Source organism: Brassica napus, chromosome C2 (assembly GCF_020379485.1).
Source record: "Brassica napus cultivar Da-Ae chromosome C2, Da-Ae, whole genome shotgun sequence".
NCBI lineage: Eukaryota > Viridiplantae > Streptophyta > Magnoliopsida > Brassicales > Brassicaceae > Brassica > Brassica napus.
In genome coordinates this window covers 6,870,225-6,897,461 of record NC_063445.1, presented here as the reverse complement: position 1 = coordinate 6,897,461, position 27,237 = coordinate 6,870,225, and the positions used below count along the sequence as shown (strand labels likewise).

The following is a 27,237-nucleotide window of genomic DNA, read 5'->3' as shown; positions in this document are numbered from 1 at the left end:
AAACCTAAACCCCAAACTCCAAATCATAAATCTAAACATCAAATCTTATATTTTAAAACGTAAAATATATCTTAAACATAAATCACAATCTAATCTTTTCAAACTTTAATTTATTCTTAAATCTTATCCTTGACCCCAAACCCTTTTTACTCTAAACATTATACCCCAAATCATATACTTCACATACACCAAACTTTAAATTAAACTCTACACACAAATTTGAAACTCTAATCTTTATATACTATAACTCTATAAGTTATAGTTTCCAAATATATATCTCTTTAAATACTAATTTCAAATATTAAATATAAATCCTAAACTTCAAGGTTAAACCCCAAACTTCAAAATTTAGAAAAAGTTCAAATATACTATTCCAAACTACAATATATGATATACTTCTCAGTTTTTTTTCCAGATATACTATTTAAACTTTAAATTTAACTCTCAAATCCTATATCATAAGTGCATACACTTTAAATCTTATATCATACACATTAGCTTTTAAAATACCAATCAAGTAAATTAAACAATAAATCATAAAATTAAAACACAGCCATTAGTTAGGAAATCCAATAATTTCTCTAAACTAATAATTTAACTGAAGCTAAATTAATGAATTATATAATGAAAACTAAATTCAAAAGGTAAGATGTAAAAGAAGAATGTTTAAAAAAAAAAAAGATGCAAAAGAAGAAGAAGCGTGTTGAACAAAAACAAAACAAAAAGAAAGAAGAAGCGCAAGTCATTAAAAATAAACTAAATTCTGATTGGTTGAAAAACAAAACCATGGATCACTCTCAAATCAATATCAACCATTGATTTTAGATGATCTAAGGACCACAACTGATTTACTTTTCTTCTGTCTCTTTCGTTTCTTTTCTCTCCTTTAAGAAACACACTTCTCTCTCATCTTCTCCTCAATTACAAGAACAACAACAACAAAATCTAAACATGTTTCCCTCTTTCTCATTTATCTCCTTCAACTTTGTCTCGGTCTCAATCGGCAGATTTTTCAAGCCAGCACACTCCATTGCTTATCAATCTCTGAAAATTGTTACCCAATCTAACTATTTTGTTCATCAATTGACATTTCTCTGTTTTTGGTTTCAGTTATCATCACTTATGACTTCTTCTTCTTTATCCTCCATGAATAGTAAACTTGGAAGGAGGAAGATGTTGACGAATTCCATGGCTTGAGGAAGACGACGATAAGGACGGCGAAGCTGATGGTTGGAGGAAGACGACGATAACGAAGCTCGCGGCTGGAGAAAGAAGACGAGGACAAAACTCATGGCTGTAGGGATTCATAAGAAAATGAGCTCCGATGAAGAGCAGTGACAAAAATCATAAGCAGAGGAGGAGCCGTGGGGTGGCTCGCTGAAGAAGAAGTTCCGGTAGCAACTGCATAATATATATTTGTATATTTGTTTTTAATATACCTGTAAATATTTCTTTAGCTTAAAATTGTAATGATATTTTGAATGATATAGTTAATTATTGTGTTTAAAAAAAAATTGGTTCCAAAAAAATTAATATAATACAATTTAAAATTAAATAATAGAAAAATGATAAATAATTCTTTAAAAATTATGAAACTATAGCTACAAAATTTAATTGTGGCTATTTGCATCATGACATCAACAATTAAGTCTGTGGCTATTTATAGAAATAATAGTAACAACTTATTTTGTGACAATGTTGTGGCTAGCAGAGCTACAAATCGGTTGTGGCTATTTGTCTCAAATTCCACAATTATGAATGTGGCTAGCAGTAGAAACTTTGCTATGGTTAATTGTGGCTTTTTGTGGCAAAATAGCCGCAAATATCGTTTGTGGCCGAGTCGCGGATACAGATCTACAAATAGCCACATTTTTCTAATAACCACAAACCTATAGTCAACGAATTGTTTTTGTAGCTATCCGAAGCTAACGGTGAAATAGCCATAAAAATTAAGCGATAGCTACAAAAAAAATAGTGGCTATTCTCTACTTTTCTTGTAGTGATTAAAACATTTGTAAGTACGTTTTTTCATGTGGAAAATTTAAAAAATGGTTTATAAAAGCGTTTAAAAATTAATATGTTAGTTTAAAATGTAATAATCAGTTTATTGAAAAACATCTTATTAATTTAATAAACATAAAATATTATTCCTAAAACTAACAAAACTTAACACAAACAACAAAATCTTAAAAAACCACCTTACAATCCAAAATCTAAATTCAAAATCCCTAAATCTAACTTTCAAATCTATCTAAAATCAACAACCTAACATGTTTTTAATCTAACAATCTCATTAAAAAGAAAAGTTACATGATTTAGAGATGATTTTATGGGATGGAGTCAATTTTGGGAGAGAATGGCGAGAGAGGGGAGTTTGTGATTGTATAGAGAGAGGTAGTAGATGAGAAAGAAGGTGTGTTTGATATGTTTTGAAATTTCCCAATGGAAAATATTCGTCAAGAATCCGTCAAAAATTTTTATTTCTGCTGTAACAAAAAATTTTGGTGTTCAAAATTTCCGGTATTTTTTTCGGATTCCCGATGGTATCTGTCGGGAATGTGTATGTATTTCATTGGTCGGCCCGAAAATATGACCCGTCGGGAATTCGTCGTAAATTCCCGACGTATTGTAATTTAAGACCAGGAAATTTTTTTTTATCGAGAATCCATGTTGGTTATACATCCAGTAGATAAAGGTTTATTATAACCACACACTAACAAAACCCTTAAAATCAATTTTAAAAACTTTTCTTTGAATTCTGTTAATCATCTATATCAGTATATATGATGTTAACTAGAACTTTATGATACAATTGAGTTATATCCTTAGGTGATGTTACTTGAAAATAATATTGTGTGTTTACTCGTCCAAACTTGTTTTCACACTTACCATATTATCTGGTAATTTTATTGAGACCGTTAGTCCCTTAATTTTTATATTTTCAAGACCCTAAGTTGTTATATTGAGTCTTTTCTTTCTTTCTTTGGAAATCCGTCGGGAATTTCCGACTGATTCTCGACGAAAGTCATATTTTTTTCCATTGAATATTCTGGATGGAATTCATGTTTTTTTTGTTTTAGAAGTCTTTTTTTTTTGTTTTTCCAAAATTTCGTTGGGATATCTTTAAAAATTCCCGACGGAATTCATTTTTTTTTTTGTTTTAGAAGTCATTATTTCTGTTTCTTAAAAATTTTGTCGGGATTTCCTCGAAAATTCCCGAAAAACTTTTTCCAAATCCGAACGCTCACTCATAGTCTAACGAAATCCAAACAAAATACCGAACCAAAAAATCTGAATACATATTCTGTATGAGCTGTAAAATACAGAATGGATTATGTAGGGTAGTATACAATATATCTGAATAAAAAAATATGAATTGTATCCAAAATAAGTGTTTAAATTTTAAATAAGTTTTTTAAATACTTCATTCTATGCAATTTTTATATAATATCTAAACTATCCGAATCTGAATCAATATTAACATACATGAAATAAATCCGAATTCAAAATGAGTCCTACAGAGATATAAAATATATCTGAATCCAAAATGTTATTTACCAATCCAACCCGATATTTATAAAATTCAAATAAGAACGACTAAACCCAAATATCCAAAAACTCAAAATACCCGAACCGAACTCGAAGAAGACCCGAACACTAACTCCTAGCCTAACGGTATCTTCATATACATACGATTGACAACATATGATTTATCATAACATTATCTTCATAAAAAGAATATTTATATACTATCTATTAACAAAATATGATTTATCATAGCATTATTCATAAAACAAAATCTATCAATATGATTTATCATAACATTATCTTTATAATTTATATAAAGAACATTATATTCCATAAAACAAATCTATCAATATGATCTATCATAACATTATCTTCTTGATTCTCTTAACAAACCGTGTTTTTGTAATAGGAAACTGCATCGATGATAGGATTATCCTCTGAATTTTTCTTTAGAAAATTAAAATAGCCTTAGTAGTATATATACGTACAACTCAATAGGTTATAACCTCACTTTTGTAGAATCAAACTTGAGAGCTAAGCCCTTAAAACGATGTCAAATAACTATGAAGATGGAGGAGTTTACTATGATCCTGACGAAACCATGTTCAATAACGATGAAGATGGAGGACTTTACTTTGATCCTGAAGACCAAGAACTCATCAAATATCATCTACTACCCAAGTTAGAAACGTATCTACATCCCAAGTCAAAACAAGAGTGTGAAGACTTCATCGTGATGAAGAACGTTTACGATAAGGAGCCATGGTTACTGGACCATACCAATCATCCTTTGTTCAGGAAGAACGAGTGGTTTTATTTCGTTACAAGGACTCAAGTGTCAGTGAAGAACATTGGTCGGGGTAGGAACTCAAAGCGGAGGATCGCCGGGGACAACGATGGTGGGAGTTGGAAGCCTAACGCTAAAAAATATATTGAGGACGAAGAAAAAAAGAACACCATCATAGGGAAAAAGCAAACTCTAAAGTTCACTAAAAGCGACAACAATAAGAGACAGAAGAGACGGTACTTCTGCTGTTGTTCCTGGGAGCAATAGTAGCTGGATTATGCACGAGTATTCGCTACCGGACGAAAATACGTTTCAAGAACTGGTCCTGTGCAAGATTCGCAAGATAAGCAATTCTAAGGATGAAGAAGTTGAAGCCGTGGATGTGACACATGACGCAGAAGAAGATGGGACTGGAGAGCTCGTTGAAAGATTCGCAAGAACGGGATTGGATGATCAACAAACAACGGGGAAAGATGATCAACAAGAGCCACCAACGTACGGTCTTTCTCAATCTAGTGATCCTCCAGCTAGGCTTGGCGATAAATCTCTACCAATAGAGGTGGATGATGATGAAGATGAATATCAAGTGATGAACCAAGAGCTTGCTGAACATCTTTTCAACTCCACCGAAAGCTTTTAGTTTTCATGTACAAACACAAGAAGTGTGAACACTTATTGAAAATCTTCTTAATGTTTCTCAAAGTTATTCTTTATTGTTTGTAAAATAGTTTCAATTATGTGATTAACTCTTTTCATTAAACAAAGAGAATCAATTCATACGTTTTGTGAATAGTTGGGTAATAAGTTAGCTACAATACAACTGCATGAATTACTAGTAGGTCAATGATATGACCTTTACAATGCTACGTACTTTTATTATTCTGCATGTTTTAAATTGAATTCATAATGCAGTACTGGTGTAATAGAGTGTTTGCCTTAGAAAAATTTGGTCTACTTCTTCTCCTTTGTTGTTTAAGTTCTATTTTTCCTTGTATTAGGTCGTCTTGATAGCATATATTCGCTTGAGTTGGTTGGTTCTTGTATTCACTTGAGTTGGGTTGTTGTAATCTGTAAATTCCGGTGTAACAAATTGTTTATAGCATTGTAAAATTTCGGAAATTATATAAATCTTTACCATCTTAAGAAATAAATGGTATGGGCCGTCGGGTCAGTCTAAACCTCAACTGTCCACGACCACAAATCAGTAAACAGATATAATACGTTAGTCATAACAATATTGGCCAGGGAAACAAAAAAGAAAATTTTGACCAAGCTGTACAGAAGGGTTCATAACCATTGAGTTGCTTGGAAGAGAAGTCAACAGTGCAGTCTATACAGAAAAGCCAACAAGCTAGTTAGTCTGAGAATAATCATAAGAGAAGCCATGGAGGTGAGACACGAAGTAGTCTCATCTACATCCACTCATCTATGTTGAAAATAATTCAATTTTTGTAAATATAAATTTACTTGATTTAGAAATGTTTATTATTAAATGATTTCAATTTTTTTCCTATCAAAATATTTTTTTAATAAAATTTACAAAATTGTTTTTAAGGTCTAATTCATGAGAAGACTTCACATTAGGCAAAAAACCTAAATTCTACTAAAATTTAGACGGGAACGAAATTTTCTAGAATGACATTGTATGTCAGAAGTCTTCTGGTAAGTCTTCCAAACCCTAATTCAATCAAATAACTAACTAAATAGCAAAAAACAATTCATTAAAATTAAAATCAACTTATAAAGTGTTTAATATACACAGAACTAAATACATGTAGGTCAGATTTATTTTTATTTTTAAAGTTAATATTTTAAAATCCACACTTAAAAATACAAACAATACTATAACAACATATGTTACCAAACCCTAAATAAAAAACTTTATGACTCAATCTACATTCACTCATCTATATTGAAAACAATATAATTTTAGTATATATAAACTTACATCATTTAGAAATTTTTATCATTTAGAAATGTTTATAATTATATGATTTCAAATCTCCCCCATTCAAAATCTTGTTTATAAAATATATAAATTATTTTTAAGATCTAATACCCGAGAAGAGAAGTCTTCTCAAAGAATACTTCACTAACCACAAAGAAGGCTTCACGGAGTTATATTTGTAAAAGTGCATACAACTTTTTGTTTGGTCATAAAGAGATAATTGTAATTTCACTATCTTCTTGGGTTAGTTTTGCAGATTCAGTATGAATTATACTTTTTACATTTAAAATCAAGTTTTAAGTCATTTTTGACAAATTCTCTCTAAAATATAAATGCCTAAATAAATTATAAAATAGATAAACACAATATCTGGAATATATCCAAATATATTCTCTCCGGACCACTTTACTATGACTCAACGTGGTGACCTTTAAAATAGGAATAGAAATAAGTAGGAAAAGAATGACTAGGAACGAAATTAAAGAAATAAAAATGAATATTTATTACTTTTGTTCCATATAAATTTTGGTAAGGAACTTTTTTGTTATATAGTTCCTTAAAATTTAAGAAATGACAAGGAATTATAGCAGCAATTGTTTCTTATAAATGGTGTAATTTTTAAGGAGTTAATGGGAATTGATTATTCTCCTTAATTCTCCATATCACCATTTAGACCCTACAAGAAAACATTTGATTCCCCCACATACGTATTCGTAGGAAACAAATCCGTTAGAAAAGGCCATTCTCGATCCCTCTATAAAGATAATAGACGCTCTCAACAGCTAGGCACCACTCTCTTTCTGAGTTATTCCAGCTTCAGGATTATCGACGAATAAGTATTCGTCAGTCTAGCGTCGGGAAAACCTTTTCGTCAGGAATTCATCAGAAATTTTTGACCAAAGAAATTCGTCGAGAATATCCGTCAAAAATTTATTGAAAAAATCCATAATGACACCGTCGGGAATATTCAATCATTTTTAAAAATAACCCCCGGAAGTCTTCTCATATTATTGATTCTAAAAATAATTTATTAATTTTATTAAAAATATTTTGATGGGGAAAAAATAAAATCATGTAACTATAAATATTTGTAAATGATATAAATTAAGATATAGTAAAACTGAAAAGTTTTCAACACAGATGAGTGAATGTAGTGAATCATAGTATAAAAATTGAAAAGTTTTCAAGATAAGACCTATGAGATTAAACCCAAATATCCAAAAACTCAAAATACCTGAACCGAACTTGAACGAAGACCCGAATGCTCACTCCTTGCCTAACGGAATCTACATATATACGATTAACAACATATGATTTATCATAACATTATCTTCATAAAAAGAACATTTATATACGATCTATTGATAAAATATGATCTATCATATAATTAATTATTCATAAAAACAAATCTATCAATATGATTTATCATAACATTATCTTCATAATTTATATAAAGAACATTATATTCCATAAAACAAATCTATCAATATATACGATGTTAACTAGAACTTTATGATACAATTGAGTTATATCCTTAGGTGATGTTACTTGAAAATAATATTGTTTGTGTACTCGTCCAAACTTGTTTTTACACTTACCATATTATCTGGTAATTTTATTGAAACCGTTAGTCCCTTAATTTTTATATTTTCAAGACCCTAAGTTGTTATATTGAGTCTTTTTTTTCTTTCTTTGGAAATCCGTCGGGAATTTCTGACTGATTCTCGACGAAAGTCATATTTTTTTTTCCATTGAATATTCTGGATGGAATTCATGTTTTTTTTGTTTTAGAAGTCTTTTTTTTTTGTTTCGCCAAAATTTCGTTGGGATATCCTTAAAAATTCCCGACAGAATTCATTTTTTTTTTGTTTTAGAAGTCATTATTTTTGTTTCTTAAAAATTTTGTCGGGATTTCCTCGAAAATTCCAGAAAAACTTTTTCCAAATCCGAACGCTCACTCATAGTCTAACGAAATCCAAACAAAATACCGAACCAAAAAATCTGAATACATATTCTGTATGAGCTGTAAAATACAGAATGGATTATGTAGGGTAGTATAAAATATATCTGAATAAAAAAATGAATTGTATCCAAAATAAGTGTTTAAATTTTAAATAAGTTTTTTAAATACTTCATTCTATGCAATTTTTATATAATATCTAAACTATCCGAATCTGAATCAATATTAACATACATGAAATAAATCCGAATTCAAAATGAGTCCTACAGAGATATAAAATATATCTGAATCCAAAATGTTATTTACCAATCCAACCCGATATTTATAAAATTCAAATAAGAACGACTAAACCCAAATATCCAAAAACTCAAAATACCCGAACCGAACTCGAAGAAGACCCGAACACTCACTCCTAGCCTAACGGTATCTTCATATACATACGATTGACAACATATGATTTATCATAACATTATCTTCATAAAAAGAATATTTATATACGATCTATTAACAAAATATGATTTATCATAGCATTATTCATAAAACAAAATCTATCAATATGATTTATCATAACATTATCTTTATAATTTATATAAAGAACATTATATTCCATAAAACAAATCTATCAATATGATCTATCATAACATTATCTTCTTGATTCTCTTAACAAACCGTGTTTTTGTAATAGGAAACTGCATCGATGATAGGATTATACTCTGAATTTTTCTTTAGAAAATTAAAATAGCCTTAGTAGTATATATACGTACAACTCAATAGGTTATAACCTCACTTTTGTAGAATCAAACTTGAGAGCTAAGCCCTTAAAACGATGTCAAATAACTATGAAGATGGAGGAGTTTACTATGATCCTGACGAAACCATGTTCAATAACGATGAAGATGGAGGACTTTACTTTGATCCTGAAGACCAAGAACTCATCAAATATCATCTACTACCCAAGTTAGAAACGTATCTACATCCCAAGTCAAAACAAGAGTGTGAAGACTTCATCGTGATGAAGAACGTTTACAATAAGGAGCCATGGTTACTGGACCATACCAATCATCCTTTGTTCAGGAAGAACGAGTGGTTTTATTTCGTGACAAGGACTCAAGTGTCAGTGAAGAACATTGGTCGGGGTAGGAACTCAAAGCGGAGGATCGCCGGGGACAACGATGGTGGGAGTTGGAAGCCTAACGCTAAAAAATATATTGAGGACGAAGAAAAAAAGAACACCATCATAGGGAAAAAGCAAACTCTAAAGTTCACTAAAAGCGACAACAATAAGAGACAGAAGAGAGGAGACGGCACTTCTGCTGTTGTTCCTGGGAGCAATAGTAGCTGGATTATGCACGAGTATTCGCTACCGGACGAAAATACGTTTCAAGAACTGGTCCTGTGCAAGATTCGCAAGATAAGCAATTCTAAGGATGAAGAAGTTGAAGCCGTGGATGTGACACATGACGCAGAAGAAGATGGGACTGGAGAGCTCGTTGAAAGATTCGCAAGAACGGGATTGGATGATCAACAAACAACGGAGAAAGATGATCAACAAGAGCCACCAACGTACGGTCTTTCTCAATCTAGTGATCCTCCAGCTAGGCTTGGCGATAAATCTCTACCAATAGAGGTGGATGATGATGAAGATGAATATCAAGTGATGAACCAGGAGCTTGCTGAACATCTTTTCAACTCCACCGAAAGCTTTTAGTTTTCATGTACAAACACAAGAAGTGTGAACACTTATTGAAAATCTTCTTAATGTTTCTCAAAGTTATTCTTTATTGTTTGTAAAATAGTTTCAATTATGTGATTAACTCTTTTCATTAAACAAAGAGAATCAATTCATACGTTTTGTGAATAGTTGGGTAATAAGTTAGCTACAATATAACTGCATGAATTACTAGTAGGTCAATGATATGACCTTTACAATGCTACGTACTTTTATTATTCTGCATGTTTTAAATTGAATTCATAATGCAGTACTGGTGTAAGAGAGTGTTTGCCTTAGAAAATTTGGTCTACTTCTTCTCCTTTGTTGTTTAAGTTCTATTTTTCCTTGTATTAGGTCGTCTTGATAGCATATATTCGCTTGAGTTGGTTGGTTCTTGTATTCACTTGAGTTGGGTTGTTGTAATCTGTAAATTCCGGTGTAACAAATTGTTTATAGCATTGTAAAATTTCGGAAATTATATAAATCTTTACCATCTTAAGAAATAAATGGTATGGGCCGTCGGGTCAGTCTAAACCTCAACTGTCCACGACCACAAATCAGTAAACAGATATAATACGTTAGTCATAACAATATTGGCGAGGGAAACAAAAAAGAAAATTTTGACCAAGCTGTACAGAAGGGTTTATAACCATTGAGTTGCTTGGAAGCGAAGTCAACAGTGCAGTCTATACAGAAAAGCCAACAAGCTAGTTAGTCTGAGAATAATCATAAGAGAAGCCATGGAGGTGAGACATGAAGTAGTTGTCTCATCTACATTCACTCGTCTATGTTGGAAATAATTCAATTTTTGTAAATATAAATTTACTTGATTTAGAAATGTTTATTATTAAATGATTTCAATTTTTTCCCTATCAAAATATTTTTTTAATAAAATTTACAAAATTGTTTTTAAGGTCTAATTCATGAGAAGACTTCACTTTAGGCAAAAAACCTAAATTCTACTAAAATTTAGGCGGAAACGAAGTTTTCTAGAATGGCATTATATGTCAGAAGTCTTCTGGTAAGTCTTCCAAACCCTAATTCAATCAAATAACTAACTAAATAGCAAAAAACAATTCATTAAAATTAAAATCAACTTATAAAGTGTTTAATATACACAAAACTAAATACATGTAGGTCAGATTTATTTTTATTTTTAAAGTTAATATTTTAAAATCCACACTTAAAAATACAAACAATACTATAACAACATATGTTACCAAACCCTAAATAAAAAACTTTATGACTCAATCTACATTCACTCATCTATATTGAAAACAATCTAATTTTAGTATATATAAATTTACATCATTTAGAAATGTTTATAATTATATGATTTCAAATCTCCCCCATTCAAAATCTTGTTTATAAAATTTATAAATTATTTTTAAGATCTAATACCCGAGAAGAGAAGTCTTCTCAAAGAATTCTTCACTAACCACAAAGAAGACTTCACAGAGTTATATTTGTAAAAGTGTATACAAGTTTTTGTTTGGTCATAAAAAGATAATTGTAATTTCACTATCTTCTTGGGTTAGTTTTGCAGATTCGGTGTGAATTTACTTTTTACATTTAAAATCAAGTTTTAAGTCATTTTTGACAAATTCTCCCTAAAATATAAATGCCTAAATAAATTATAAAATAGATAAACACAATATCTGGAATATATCCAAATATATTCTCTCTGGACCACTTTACTATGACTCAACGTGGTGACCTTTAAAATAGGAATAGAAATAAGTAGGAAAAGAATGACTAGGAACGAAATTAAAGAAATAAAAATGAATATTTATTAATTTTGTTCCATATCAATTTTGGTAAGGAACTTTTTAGTTCTATAGTTCCTTAAAATTTAAGAAATGACAAGTAATTATAGCAGCAATTGTTTCTTATAAATGGTGTAATTTTTAAGGAGTTAATGGGAATTGATTATTCTCCTTAATTCTCCATATCACCATTTAAACCCTACAAGAAAACATTTGATTCCCCCACATACGTATTCCTAGGAAACAAATCCGTTAGAAAAGGCCATTCTCGATCCCTCTATAAAGATAATAGACGTTCTCAACGGCTAGGCGCCACTCTCTTTCTGAGTTATTCCAGCTTCAGGATTATCGACGAATAAGTATTCGTCAGTCTAGCGTCGGGAAACCCTTTTCGTCAGGAATTCATCAGAAATTTTTGACCAAAGAAATTCGCCAAGATTATCCGTCAAAAATTTATTGAAAAAATCCATAATGACACCTTCGGGAATATTCTATAATTTTTAAAAATAACCCCCGGAAGTCTTCTCATATTATTGATTTTAAAAATAATTTATAAATTTTATTAAAAATAGTTTGATGGGGAAAAAATAAAATCATGTAACTATAAATATTTGTAAATGATATAAATTAAGATATAGTAAAAATGAAAAGTTTTAAACACGGATGAGTGAATGTAGTGAATCATAGTATAAAAATTGAAAAGTTTTCAAGATAAGACCTATGAGATTAAACCCAAATATCCAAAAACTCAAAATACCTGAACCGAACTTGAACGAAGACCCGAATGCTCACTCCTTGCCTAACGGAATCTACATATATACGATTAACAACATATGATTTATCATAACATTATCTTCATAAAAAGAACATTTATATACGATCTATTGATAAAATATGATCTATCATATAATTAATTATTCATAAAAACAAATCTATCAATATGATTTATCATAACATTATCTTCATAATTTATATAAAGAACATTATATTCCATAAAACAAATCTATCAATATGATCTATCATAACATTATCTTCTTGATTCTCTTAACAAACCGTGTTTTTGTAATAGGAAACTGCATCGATGATAGGATAATCCTCTGAATTTTTCTTTAGAAAATTAAAATAGCCTTAGTAGTATATATATACGTACAACTCAATAGGTTATAACGTCACTTTTGTAGAATCAAACTTGAGAGCTAAACCCTTAAAACGATGTCAAATAACTATGAAGATGGAGGAGTTTACTATGATCCTGACGAAACCATGTTCAATAACGATGAAGATGGAGGACTTTACTTTGATCCCGAAGACCAAGAACTCATAAAATATTATCTACTACCCAAGTTAGAAACGTATCCACAACCCAAGTCGAAAGATGAAGAGTGTGAAGACTTCATCGTTATGAAGAACGTTTACGATAAGGAGCCATGGTTGCTGGACCATACCAGTCATCCTTTGTTCAGGAAGAACGAGTGGTTTTATTTCGTGACGAGGACTCAAGTGTCAGTGAAGAACATTGGTCGTGGTAGGAACTCAAAGCGGAGGATCGCCGGGGACAACGATGGTGGGAGTTGGAAGCCTAACGCTAAAAAATATATTGAGGACGAAGAAAAAAAGAACACCATCATAGGGAAAAAGCAAACTCTAAAGTTCACGAAAAGCGACAACAATAAGCGAAAAACTCTAATGTTCTACTCTCTTCGGAGTTGATAAGAGATTATGGTAAAGCAAGTTGTGAGAAAAGCTCAATGCTGAAGGTTGACATTAAGAAAGCTTTCGACACTGTCTCTTGGGACTTCGTAATGAAACTCCTTGAAGCACAAGATTTCCCTCCTACCTTCAGATGTTGGATCAAAGAGTGTATCTCATCGCCTAGGTTCTCTGTGGCAATTAATGGAGAGCTTGCAGGGTTCTTTCCTGGAAAGAAGGGGCTACGCCAAGGAGACCTTCTCTTGTCTTATCTATTCCTATTTGTCATGGAAGCTCTCTCAAGCCTTCTGGTCAAAGCTGCGGACAGTGGCAGAATCAGACCTCACCCGAAGTGCTCAAGCCCGAAGGTAACCCATCTGTTATTTGCAGATGACTTGCTTATCTTCTCAAATGGTTCTCGCTGGTCTCTCACCGGGATATGCTCTGTCATGAAAAAATTTAAGCAGATCAGTGGGTTGAGTATTAACCCTGAGAAATCTCAAATTTTCTTTGGAGGGTATGAGGACATTGCAGCCCAAGTCCTTGCTGACCTATCGGGTTTTTCCAGAGGTTCTTTCCCTACGCGTTACCTTGATTTTCCACTGAATTCTTCTAGGATTACAATGGCAACTCTTCAGCCTTTTATTGACAAGGTAACAAGGAAACTCCACTCTTGGACAGTAAAATACTTATCATTTGCCGGAAAAATCAGAATGGTGGCTTCGGTAATCTACAGAATGGTCAATTTCTGGAGTGCTGTCTTCGTTCTTCCCAAGGCTTTCATGCAAAAATAGACTCCATGTGTGCAGCCTTCCTGTGGAAGAACAAAACTTCATCAGCCGCTGGTTCACGAGTTGCTTGGAGGGATGTATGTCGTCCTAAATCAGAGGGAGGGGTGGGCATAAGGCTTCTTGAGGATTCCCAACTGGTCTTTAGGCTTAAACAGGCCTGAAACTTATTTTCGAACTCTGGTTCTCTTTGGGTTGCTTGGTTGAAATCTAATGTATTTGGTAGGAAAAATTATTGGCTCACCCAAGACTCACCAAGGCTGTCCCCTGTTGTAAGAAGCATGATCCAACTCAAGCCTCTACTAAATGACTTTATGCGCTGCTCAGTCAATGATGGTTCAACCTCAACCTTCTGGTTTGATACTTGGACACTCTTGGGGCCTCTGATTTCAGTTCTTGGTGAAAGCGGTCCCCGCATGCTCAGAATCAGGAAATCAGCTCTGGTTTGCGAGGCTTCCAGCAATGGCTCATGGCGCGTACCACCAGCAAGGTCACCGGAGGCTGAAACTGTTCAGATTGTTTTGACCACAGTCCCTGTTCCTTCAACATCTCAAGGTGAGGATCAATTTCTTTGGCGCAAAGCTGATGGTAGTTTTGGACCTAAATTCTCTTCCAAGGTAACTTGGGAACATATCAGACAGAGGTCACCACCGGTGTACTGGTCTAAGGTTGTGTGGTTTAAGGAGAATATACCACGTACTGCTTTTGTCTCTTGGCTTGCTCTTTTGCGGAGACTGCCGGCTCGGGATCGACTGAGAAGATGGGGATTAAATGTCCCTGCTGACTGTGTCTTATGCTCCTCCGGTATAGAGACACATCACCATCTTTTCTTTGAATGCGACTTCTCTTCCGGCATCTGGAAGCATTTCTCACAGCAAATCCTTGCAGCTACACCTTTGGATCTTCACTCTGTGGCTGCTCTTATCATTCACCGTCGGCTTTCCTCACTCTCAGCTCCAGTGATCAAGCTTATGTTCCAGACAGCCATCTACCTGATCTGGCGGGAAAGAAATGCCAGGATTTTCACCTCCACGTCTACTTCAGCTGCTGGGCTCCGTCATGCTCAAGACCGTCTGCTCCGAGATCGCCTCATCTCCTTTCCATCACCGGACCACTCGCCTTCGCTTCTCCAGTACTATTTCTCTTGTACCCAACCCCCTTGAGGGTTGATCCTTTTTTGAGTTTCTAGGTTGGTTAGTTTTCTTTTCTCTCAAATAAGTTGTATGCAACATTCAAAAAGCGAAAATGGTATAAATTTAACATTTTACCAAAAAAAAAATAAAAAATAAGAGGCAGAAGAGAGGAGACGGTACTTCTGCTGTTGTTCCTGGGAGCAATAGTAGCTGGATTATGTACGAGTATTCGCTACCGGACGAAAATACGTTTCAAGAACTGGTCCTGTGCAAGATTCGCAAGATAAGCAATTCTAAGGATGAAGAAGTTGAAGCCGTGGAGGGGACACATGACGCAGAAGAAGATGGGACTGGAGAGCTCGTTGACAGATTCGCAAGAACGGGATTGGATGATCAACAAACAACGGAGAAAGATGATCAAGAAGAGCCACCAATGTCCGCTCTTTCTCAATCTAGTGATCCTCCAGCTAGGCCTGGCGATAAATCTCTACCAATAGAAGTGGATGATGATGAAGATGAATATCAAGTGATGAACCAAGAGCTTGCTGAACATCTTTCCAACTCCACCGAAAGCTTTTAGTTTTCATGTACAAACACAAGAAGTGTGAACACTTATTGAAAATCTTCTTAATGTTTCTCAAAGTTATTCTTTATTGTTTGTAAAATAGTTTCAATTATGTGATTAACTCTTTTCATTAAACAAAGAGAATCAATTCATACGTTTTGTGAATAGTTGGGTAATAAGTTAGCTACAATACAACTGCATGAATTACTAGTAGGTCAATGATATGACCTTTACAATGCTACGTACTTTTATTATGGGCAAATCTCCAAAATAACACATTTCTAAGTTTATATCACAAAAATAGCATTCAAAAACTAAAATGACCAAAATAGCACCTTTTTAAGTTTATCATTTGAAAATTTTAATTTTTTTATTTTTCAAAATTTGAAATCTTATCCCCAAAACCTCATTTCTCAACTATAAACCCTAAACCCTAAACTCTAAACCCTAAACCATAAACCCTAAACCCTAAACTCTAAACCCTAAACCCTAAACTCTAAACCCTAAACCCTAAACCCTAAATCCTAAACCCTAAAATCTAAACCCTAAACCCTAAACTCTAAACCCTAAACCCTAAATCCTAAATCCTAAACCCCACCCTTTAACTCTAAACCCTAAGTTTGTGACTTTTGATAAAACATTAAGTGCTATTTTTGTGACTTTTGACCTTGAGTGCTAGTTTGAGAACATAAACTTGATTTAGTGCTATTTTTGTCTTTTTCTCTTTTATTATTCTGCATGTTTTAAATTGAATTCATAATGCAGTACTGGTGTAAGAGAGTGTTTGCCTTAGAAACAATTGGTCTACTTCTTCTCTTTTGTTGTTCTTGTATTCACTTGAGTTGGGTTGTTGTAATTTGTAAATTACGGTGTAGTAAGTTGTTTATAGCATTGTAAAATTTAGAGAAGTATATAAATCTTTTTCATTTTATCAGCTGCCCACAAACACAAATCAGTAAGCAGAGATATAAATTAGTCATTAAAATATTGGTCAAGGAAACAAAGTAGAAAATCTTGACCAAGCTATACCAAATCTATATATATATTTTTTTCCTCTGAATATTTAATATTAAGGGTCAAAGCCCATCCGAAAACATTACAATAAAAAGCCCAAACATTCGGCCCAACTAGAAAAAACCACATACGGGCCTAAAGTCCAAACCCCACAGCCCAGAAACTGGAAACCCTAGTCTCTCCAAGCTAACCGACGTCAACGGCGTCGCACACCACCAGATCGAGACTGTGCGACCTTCACCGCTCGAGAACCTTCATCGGAGAGCATTCATCGATCTAACACATCGAGATCTCGTCGGAAACCCAAGCCAAACGGTTCACCACACACCAACACAGATCTATGATATCACTCGAACAAATAAACGCCTACAATCAATCCATTACCTCCGACATCCATGCAGCAGTTTCAAATGATAGATCAAGAGGCAGAGAGTCTTTGAAGTGCAGACTCATAGATCGAGAAGAAAAAGAATAAAAACCGGGAGCCAAAGAAACAAAACCGGAGAAGGCGATACTAGAGGAGCTACCACCCCCCGGGAACAAAAGCCGACGACAGCGGTACTGACAAAGCCACCGCCTCCCGGAAACAAAAGCCGACGATAGCAGAGCTATGGAAGTCTCTACCTCTCGGAAACAAAGCCGGCGGCGACGGAGCTGTCAAAGCTTCCACCTTCCGGAACCGGAGAACCACCGAAAATTACAAACAAAACTAAAATGAGAGAAGAGGAAGGCTTAAACAGAAACTAAACCGGACCGACGGTGGCTGTGGAAGCCCACTCCGCCGGCCGGCGATACTTTTCTCGTCTGAGAGTACAAATAAAAAATAACCCTAAAATTTTCTATTTATTTACAAGTCCATGCCACTGAAATAATTAAGAAGTCTAACATTAAATATTTTGGCTTTTCTTATTTATTAAATCATTTCCTAAATCGATTATTAATTAAAAAAACTATTTAATTACACTTTAATACAACTAAGAAACTGCCTAATCTTAACTTTTATCATTTATTATATTTTTGTCAAATTAAACAACCATAAAACATAAATTCAATATGATAAATGTTTGTATAAACAAAAAATTAACATGATAGATTTAGTACATAAAATAATTTTACTATACCTATCATCAATTTTTGATTCAGAAAAAAATGTGAAGATGCACGGGTTATATTTTAAAATATGGATGATACAATTGACGGTTTATTATTCAAAATAAAATTACACAATGTAAACTATTAAAGTATTTTGTTTATTAATGTCATAGTAAACAATTATTTAATACATGTAAATTTTAAAAATAGATGTTATCATTTAAAAATAAATAAATATTAAAAAAAAAAAACAAAAATAAACACCCCTGCTAGTGCTCGAGTCAATCTCTAGTGGTTATTAAACTTTGAGTTGCTTGGAAGAGAAGTTAACGGTGCAGTCTATACAGAAAGGCTAACAAGCTGGTTAGTCCGAGAATAGTTATCACAAAAACCATGGAGGTGAGACAGGAAGTGGAAGTCTCATGGATAAATACACAAGAATGGATTAGAAGCTGTTATCGTGACCAAACTTCTACCAGAAGAATTGGATGACTACTCTGACGAAAATGAAGAGTGGAAGCTACAGTTTTGTGGTATTCTTGTCAATTTTTTTATCACTTGAAAAGAACTTAAAGACGTTTCTTCTGGTTGCTTTCATTGCAAGTATACGTTTTGTTTTGTGGCGAGTCAAAATATCTTATCTGATGTGTCAAAGAGAGGTAATTTCCAAGCAAAGTAGGTCAGAAGAGCTCTATTGTCATCTGTGGGGACTTCTTCAACTCAAACAAAGAATAAAGAGAAGCAAGCTGATTCTAAATTACTCATACATAAACCTATTTTGAAACAGTGTCAGCATCATTGACCTTGAGCACGTCAAAGAACTTAAACTACATACAACTAGCATTTATTGATTTTTAATGTTTCGTATGATTTAACCCATGCTTAGGACAAGAGATATGTGCACATATGTAGCATAACCATGTTCACATAAAATATATATCCAAACTGAACACATATGATCAACTATGACTAGTTGAAACCTAATGTAACCACGCTTATCATATATATCGAAACACAAATGTACATATTTAATCACCTTATCTTGCCACATACATGGTAAGTACTCATTATATGTAGAAAAATAAAAGTACATACCATTGTACCTAATTAAACTTGTCATGAGGATAGGACTACCAAAGTAGTTAAGCCACACAACTGTAAGAACCGTCTAAATGATGACAAAGGAATTGTGGTATATCTACTAATTCAAAAAGGAAAAAGAACATTTCTAGCTTTTCTTTGATAGTGTCGTCCATGTAAAGGTCAACTCTGACTTTTCTGCAGTTTTAAAAACACAATTCTCATGGAAAAGAAGGTGCAGGAGAATTTGAGATTCGCAAACTAAGGTGTGAGAGAAGATCATCTCTGGTCAAGATGGCTGGAGTTGTGGGATCACATGGTATCTGGATGATAATTAGTGTCCATGCGATGCTTTTGGTGTTGGCACAAGAGGGGTATCAATTTTTGGAGTATGACTTCAGAGAAGCAAACCTTTATCTTGATGGGATGGCAAATACCAACGGTGGTCCATTGCATCTTACAAATGATACAAAGGCTAGCACTGGGCATGCTATGCTCAAAACTCCCATGAATTTCACAGCCTCGTCTCCCAGTTCATTTTCCTTTTCAACACAATTTGTCTTTGTAATCTTTCCACTGGCAAAACCTCCTGCATACGGTCAAGGTATGGCTTTTGTGGTAGCTCCTAAGATAGACCTCATGGCTAACGGCACTGCAACTTCAGGTTTAGGGCTTTTTAACTCAGCAAATAACAATAAAACTGAAACCCGGATCCTGGCTATAGAGCTTGATACTAATGAAAGCTCTGAACCACTGGACCAAAGCGATAACCATGTAGGGATTGATGTTAATAGTATATTCTCCGTCCAATATGCCAATGCTAGTTACTTTGATGCTACAGAGGGAAAGAATAAAACTCTGCTGCTTGCAAGTGAAAAACCTATTCTGATATGGATAGATTATGATGGAACAGAGAAGCTACTAAATGTAACGTTGGCTCCAGTACCAACTCCAAAGCCAGCTTCACCTCTCTTGTCAAGTTCCATCAAACCAAGTGTGCCTCTCTTGTCAAGACCCATCAATCTTTCAGAGATTTTCAATGAAACAATGTTTGTAGGTTTCTCTGGATCCACAGGCACAGTTAAAAGTGACCAATACATACTTGCATGGAGTTTCAAGAAAGGTGGCAAATCAGAAAGCATTGACCTCTCAAAGGTTATGGATCCCCCTACTCGACCGCCACCACCCTCAGCACCACCACCACCACCCTCTCCACCAGAGTCAGAGTCTAAAGGCTCAACACTAATTCTAGTTGCTACTATACCGTCAATTGCTATAATTTTGATGCTTGGAGGAATCTTGTACCTGTACCAGAGAAGGAAGTATGCAGAGGTGCTTGAACAATGGGAACAAGAGTACATCCCCCAAAGATATTCCTTCAAGAACCTCTACAAAGCAACCAAAGGTTTCAAGGAGAGTCAGCTACTTGGAGCCGGAGGTTTCGGAAAAGTATACAAAGGAGAACTTCTTTCCGGTACTCAAATCGCGGTTAAGAGAGTCTCCCATGATGCAGAACAAGGAATGCAACAATACGTAGCAGAGATCGCTAGCATGGGAAGGCTAAGGCACAAGAACTTGGTGCAGCTCCTTGGCTACTGCAGACGCAAAGGTGAATTGCTTTTGGTTTATGACTACATGCCAAATGGAAGCCTAGATAACTACTTGTTCAATAAAGAAAAAGTGAAAGACCTCACTTGGTCTCAGAGATTGAATATAATCAAGGGAGTAGCATCTGCCCTTTTGTATCTTCATGAAGAGTGGGAGCAAGTTGTGTTACACAGAGATATTAAATCTAGCAATATTCTTTTGGACGCTGAACTAAATGGTAGGGTGGGAGATTTTGGGCTTGCAAGGTTTCATGACCGTGGCCAGAATCTTGAAGCCACGCGTGTGGTAGGAACCATTGGCTACATGGCACCTGAGCTTACTGCAATGGGAGTGGCTACCACGAAAACCGATGTCTATGCTTTTGGATCTTTCATCCTTGAGGTGGTTTGTGGAAGGAGGCCAGTAGACCCTGAGAGACCAGTTGAGCAAATGATTTTGATGAAGTGGGTTGCTACTTGCGGAAGCAGAGATAATTTAATGATTACTGTTGACAGTAAACTTGAAGGAAACTTTAAAGCTGAAGAGGTCAAGATGCTTTTGAAGCTAGGCATGCTTTGTTCTCAGAGCAATCCGGAGAATAGACCTAGTATGAGACATATAGTACAATATCTGGAAGGGAATGTTCCTGTTCCGAGCATATCATTTGATACAACTGGTTTTGGTATGCCCAATATAAGCAATGAAACGGTAACACAAATGACAACCACTTCCACTTCAGCTAATTTCTCTTTTGAAGATGTTACAATCCTATTTGGTGGTCGTTGAAGCCTGCTTCACATGCTGCTAAACTTACAAGTAAGCTTCTTTGTTTTGCTACAATGCTGTCTTTTAACTGAATGTAATATATTTGACAGTTTTTTTTCCTTTTGCTACAATGTTGTTCAGTGAATGATTGTGTATTTGAAATGTTCTTTTATTTTTGCTACAATGTTGTTTACTCTTGATATAAATGGCTGCATTGTGATGTGTTGTTGTTCCAAACTGTGGAAGCACACTGACATGTCAGGTTTGAAGCCAAGCCTTGTCATCGGGTTTGAGCATCACATGGCTCTTATAATAGAGTACTAGAATCAAAAGTAATTGTGTCTTGATTCGAAGAAATATGTGTAGTTCAATATAACCCGCAAAATGAGTAGCTTAAATAATCTAAATTTGCATATCCAAAATCAAAACTCTAAATGCAAAATTTTTTTTTGATTTATTTCAGCTAAAAAATATTATAGTTAAACTTAGAGAAGTAAATACAATTCCATATACCCAAATAATAACCAAATCAGCTAGACACTATATATTCAAATTGCACATTTAAATTAAAATAAATATAATATTAATTAAAATAAATCATACATACAAATAATTAAAATTAGAATATTAAATTTATAATATATTTATTTTATAAATATTTATATCCGTGTTTATGCATCGAAAAATCACTTATTATATATTAAAACTAGATGGTGGATTTGACGGGGGCCCAAATAAATGTCTCCACCAGTGTCCGCACCTTGTGCGGATTAATATGTACTCTCTTTATTCCACGAAAAATGTAAGGGGAATTTATCAAAACTAACCCACAACTTGATTTTAACCCGAAACCTATACCCAAACTTGAATCAAATGCAAAACTAACCTAAAAATCTTGTGAAATTACAGTCCAGCCTCTTGTGACCAAACAAAAGAACAGAAGCCATTTTTACGAATATAGCCCCAGTAAGTCGTCTGAGATGTTGGAAGTCGTCTGGACGACATTTTTGTAAGTCGTTTGGTACCAGTTTATCTTAAAAATAATTTATAAATTTTGTAAAAAATATTTTGATGGGTGAAAAATAAAAATCATGTAATTATAAACAATTTTAAGTGATATAAATTAAGATATGATAAAATTAATTTGTTTTCAAGATAGATGTGTGGAAGTAGTGAATCATGATATTCTTTGGTTTAGAGGTTTGGCAAACATATGTTGTAGTATTGTATGTATTCTTAGGGTTAGATTTTGGAAAGCTGAAATGTTTTTTTCAAAAATTAGTTTTCACCTATATGTATTTATTTCTGTGTATAGTAAACACTTTTCAAGTTTGATTTGATTTTATGAAGTATTTAATTAGATAATTAAGTTTAGGGGTTATCTTCAAACTTATACCAGAAGAATTGGATGACTACTCTGACGAATATGAAGAGTGGGAAGCTACGGTTTTGTTGTCTTCTTGTCAATTTTTTATTACTTAAAAAAAACTTAAAGACGTTTCTTCTGGTTGCTTGCATTGCAAGTACACGTTTTGTTTTGTGGCAAGTCAAAATTTCTTATCTGATGTGTCAAAGAGAGGTAATAATTTCCAGGCAAAGTAGGCCAGAAGAGCTCTATTGTCATCTGTGGAGACTTCTTCAACTCAAACAAAGAATAAAGAGAAGCAAGCTGATTCTAAATTGCTCATACATAAACCTTTTTTAAAACAGTGTTAGCATCATTGACCTTGATCAAGTCAAAAAACTTAAAACTATATACCACTACAAGAAAACAGGCGGATACTGACGGACAAAATCGTCAGAAGTTTGTCGAAATAGAGACAATTTGACTTTATGACGAAAGTGGTCGTCGGTATCATTTCGTCGGAAAAAAAAAATTCGTCGGAATTTCGTTTGAGTTTGCGACGACTTTCTGATGAATACCGATAAAGCACATTCTGACGAACTTCCGACGACACTCCGATAACATATTCCGAGAACAGAATTCATCGGAAACACTATATTCTGACGAATTAGGTCGTCAGAATATACTGACGAATCAAAGTCGCCGGAATATAACGACAAGCAGGTTCGTCAGAATATTCCGACGACACAGATTCGTCACAAATTCGTCAGTATATTCTGACGACTTTACTCGTCGGTATATTCCGACGACTCTGATTCGTCAGTATATTTCGACGAACTGGTTTGTCGGTATATTCTGACGACTCAGATTCGTCAGAATATACCATTTTTAAATATGAATAAATTTTGCATTTATAAATATTTTTTTGTATTAAAAATTAATAAATACACAAAATCTGAAATTTAAAACTAATAATATTATAGAATTTAAATTCATAGAAACTTAAATAGAAAAAAAAACATTCATCAAGTTTTAAAATTCATAAAAAAACTAAGAACCTGAAGGAAACAAACGATCTAGCTTTTCCAATATCTCGGCTTTGTTCTTCTTTTGGGATTCCAGCTGAACAAGTATAGTGGCATTTTCAGAAAGAACAGTGGCGTTCTGCTCCTCCAATGCCACAATCCGTTCATCTTTGTTCTGTAGCTGCTCCAGAATCATGGGATCGGTATACGGAACTTGCGAAGAAGACGTCGGATACGAAGAAGCACGACGGGTCAACCCAACTAAACGTCATCCTTTCCTTTTAGGAACCGCCTACAAAAATATTTAAAGTTAGTAAACTACATTATAAAATAAATATATTAATAAAAAAATTACCTTTTCGACCATCTCATTTATTTGCAATCGGAACATGTTGGTTGAAGCTCCCGTAGAATCGCCGTCATCAGAAAGAGGCTGAGAAGATAGAAGAGCTTCTTTTTGAGTTTCCACCAAGTCATCGACGGATCTGATCACGGCGTCCTGAATTTGACCCGTCTTCTTGTTAGTGTGAGCCTCCTTAATAAGTTGAAGACGATCAACAGGATTACCGTCATTTGCTTCAATCTTAAAAACAGTCATTAGCCAAAGAATATATAAAAATATTTATTTAAATAAATATAAAGATAAAAAAAAATAGAACTTACAAATTATCATTCACCTATAAATTAAAAACATATATATATGAGTGAAAAGTTAATTACTTTATATTAAATAGAAACTAATCATATGCATAGGGTAATATGATATATGACTCACATAACTAAGAAGCCATGCAGCAAATCCGTTATGTCTGAGTTGTTGAAGCTCATCTTCTGTCGCATGCCTGTGAGTCAAATGCAACTCTGCCATATAAACACTGTATAAAAAGACATTATCAATATAAAATAAAATTATTGAATATTAATCAAAAAATTTAAATGAATAACTATTTTTACCTCTCATATTGTAGAACATTTTCACAGTTGGTGAGCAAATATGTTTGCAAATGAGCGTGCTCAGTCACCGTAAGTCTCCGCTTCGTGGGTTTTCCACTAAGTCGTCCTATTTCCGTGAACATGCTTGGGACAGTAACATGATATGTTGCCCTCTCCCCTCTGTCATCATGCCGAGCAGGTCTTCGGTTTTTTGTATGCACTTCTGATGGAAAATAGTTTTCAGCAAAGATTGCAGTTTCTTCATTCATCACCTGGACGACTATAGATCCTTCCACCTTGCTTAAATTTTTGACCTTCTTCTTCAGATGATGCATATAACGCTCAAAAAGATACATCCATCGGTACTGCACAGGACCACCAAGTTCCAATTCTCTTGTGAGAAGAATAGCAAGATGTTTCATTACATCAAAGAATGATGGAGGAGATATCTTCTCGAGGTTGCACATGCTGACTGGTATGTTTGCCTTCAGATTACTAATACCTTCTGCAGTCACTACTCTGGTGCATAAATCGCGGAAAAAACACTTATACCTGCAATTGGTTCATGAATATTACATGGCAATAGTGCGGAAAAAGCAAACAGAAGGAGGCGCTGCATAATTACATGACAATCATGACTCTTCAAGCCAGTAAACTTTCCTTCGCTTCTATCAACGCCGTTTCGAAAATTTGAAGAATAACCGTCTGGAAATTTCACTCTATCTGTAATCCAATAAAAAAACTCTTCTTTTCCAGCACCATCCAGCCGATAATTGGGAAAAGGGGCCGTACCGTTCTCATCAACGTGAAGTTCAGAACGATCACATATATCGACTAAATCCAATCTTGACTTCAAATTATCCTTTGTTTTACCTTGGATGTTAAGGATTGTGTTCATCAGATTGTCGAAAAATTTCTTCTCGATATGCATGACATCTAAATTATGCCGCAATAGATGATCCTCCCAATATGGCAGATCCCAGAAAATACTTTTTTTGTGCCAGTTATGTAGCTCTCCAACCGCATCGACTCGAATATTTTCATGTCCACCTACGTCTGGCGTCCTACCTGCACCAAAATCCCTCAACTGCTTCCACAAATTTTCCCCGCTAACTTCCTCAGGTGGACCATCAAACACCTGCTTGTTCTTCGTAAACAAAGTCTTACTCCTACGGTATGGATGATCAGGTGGTAGAAATCTTCTGTGACAGTCAAACCAACACGTTTTCCTTCCGTGCTTTAGTTGGAAAGCATTTGTGTCATCTTGACAATATGGACATGATAGTCTCCCATGAGTTGTCCACCCGGATAACATACCATATGCTGGAAAGTCACTTATTGTCCACATAAGTACTGCCCGCATATAAAAGTTTTCTTTGAACGAAACATCGTATGTCTCAAAACCATGCGCCCATAGTTGTTGCAACTCATATATCAGTGGTTGAAGAAACACTTCTAGTGATCTATTAGATGCTCTGGCCCAGGTACGAGAATTGAGAGGAACAAAAACTCTCGTCGCATGCACAAGCTTGGCGGTAAGTTGTACGGTATCACAATAACTGGCCATAGAAAATACTGTCTTCCACTCTTTCCAAATGGGCTGAAACCATCAGTACATAATCCAAGATAAACATTTCTTCTCTCTTCCGCAAATTCTGGATATGTTGACTGGAAATGTTTCCAAGCCTTCGCATCTGAAGGATGTCTAATCTCACCATTTGTGGAATGCTCTGCATGCCATCTCATTGCTTTTGCTGTGCGCTCACACTGATACAACCTCTGCAAACTTTCCGTCAAAGGCAAATATCACATCCTTTTGAACGGGATCGGAACTCTTCCCTTCGTCTCCTGATAACGAGGTTTCCTACAAAATTTGCAGTTATTCCGTTCCTTATCCGCTCCCCAGTAGATCATGCAGTTGTCAATACATACATCTATCACTTCGTACGGTAGTTGAAGACCCGCAACAAGTTTCCGAACCTCGTAGTATGAACCCGGTGCAAGATTATCCTCAGGTAGAATACCTTTGACAAAATCAGTAATCGCATCCACACATTCTTCAGCCAAATTATAGTATGTCTTAATACCCATCAATCTAGTTGCAGATGATAAGGGTGAATGACCATCTCTACAACCTTTATACAAAGGTTGTTTTCCAGCATCCAACATGTCAAAAAATCTCCTAGATTCGGGATTTGATTCTTCCCCTCTATAATGATCATGTACCATCTGCACAGTACCTACACCATAATCTATATCCGTTCTAGGTTCTTCTAACCTAATATCAGGCTGAGGTTCGCTAACAGGCTGAGGTTCGCTAGTACTATCATACTCATAACCAGTTTCCCCATGAAGATACCAAACTTTATAATTACGTGAAAATCCTCTCATATACAAATGAGTCCAAACATCAAATTCTCTTATAATCATATTATTATTGCAAGTAGAGCAGGGACATCTTAACATACCGGTTTTTGCATCCGGTTGCTGTTCAACAAGCTTCATGAATTCTCCAATCCCT

General features: G+C 34.4%; 4 protein-coding genes and 1 long non-coding RNA gene across 5 annotated transcripts; all 5 read left to right on the top strand.

Moving 5' to 3' along the window:
• The first annotated feature begins 428 nt into the window (after positions 1-428).
• Positions 429-1,339, top strand: LOC106357758. Its single transcript, XR_001272350.3, has 2 exons — positions 429-1,053; positions 1,155-1,339. It is a non-coding gene; the product is annotated as an uncharacterized LOC106357758 (long non-coding RNA).
• Positions 1,340-4,078: 2,739 nt separating this feature from the next.
• Positions 4,079-4,955, top strand: LOC106448562 (NAC domain-containing protein 6-like). The gene is made up of 2 exons (XM_048748668.1): positions 4,079-4,427; positions 4,525-4,955. Exons 1-2 carry the CDS (start codon positions 4,079-4,081, stop codon positions 4,953-4,955), a joined length of 780 nt encoding a protein of 259 aa, XP_048604625.1.
• A 4,094-nt stretch (positions 4,956-9,049) lies between these two features.
• On the top strand, positions 9,050-9,931 carry LOC125582139 (NAC domain-containing protein 96-like). Its single transcript, XM_048748667.1, has one exon. It carries the CDS (start codon positions 9,050-9,052, stop codon positions 9,929-9,931), a length of 882 nt encoding a protein of 293 aa, XP_048604624.1.
• Positions 9,932-13,448: 3,517 nt separating this feature from the next.
• Positions 13,449-15,340, top strand: LOC125582138. The gene is made up of 3 exons (XM_048748666.1): positions 13,449-14,042; positions 14,199-14,257; positions 14,404-15,340. The coding sequence occupies exons 1-3, from the start codon at positions 13,449-13,451 to the stop codon at positions 15,338-15,340; spliced, it is 1,590 nt and encodes a 529-aa protein (XP_048604623.1).
• A 4,012-nt stretch (positions 15,341-19,352) lies between these two features.
• On the top strand, positions 19,353-22,444 carry LOC111213030 (putative L-type lectin-domain containing receptor kinase II.2). The gene has a single exon (XM_022714691.2). The coding sequence runs from the start codon at positions 19,356-19,358 to the stop codon at positions 21,432-21,434; it is 2,079 nt and encodes a 692-aa protein (XP_022570412.2). The 5' UTR covers positions 19,353-19,355; the 3' UTR covers positions 21,435-22,444.
• Positions 22,445-27,237: the final 4,793 nt, after the last annotated feature.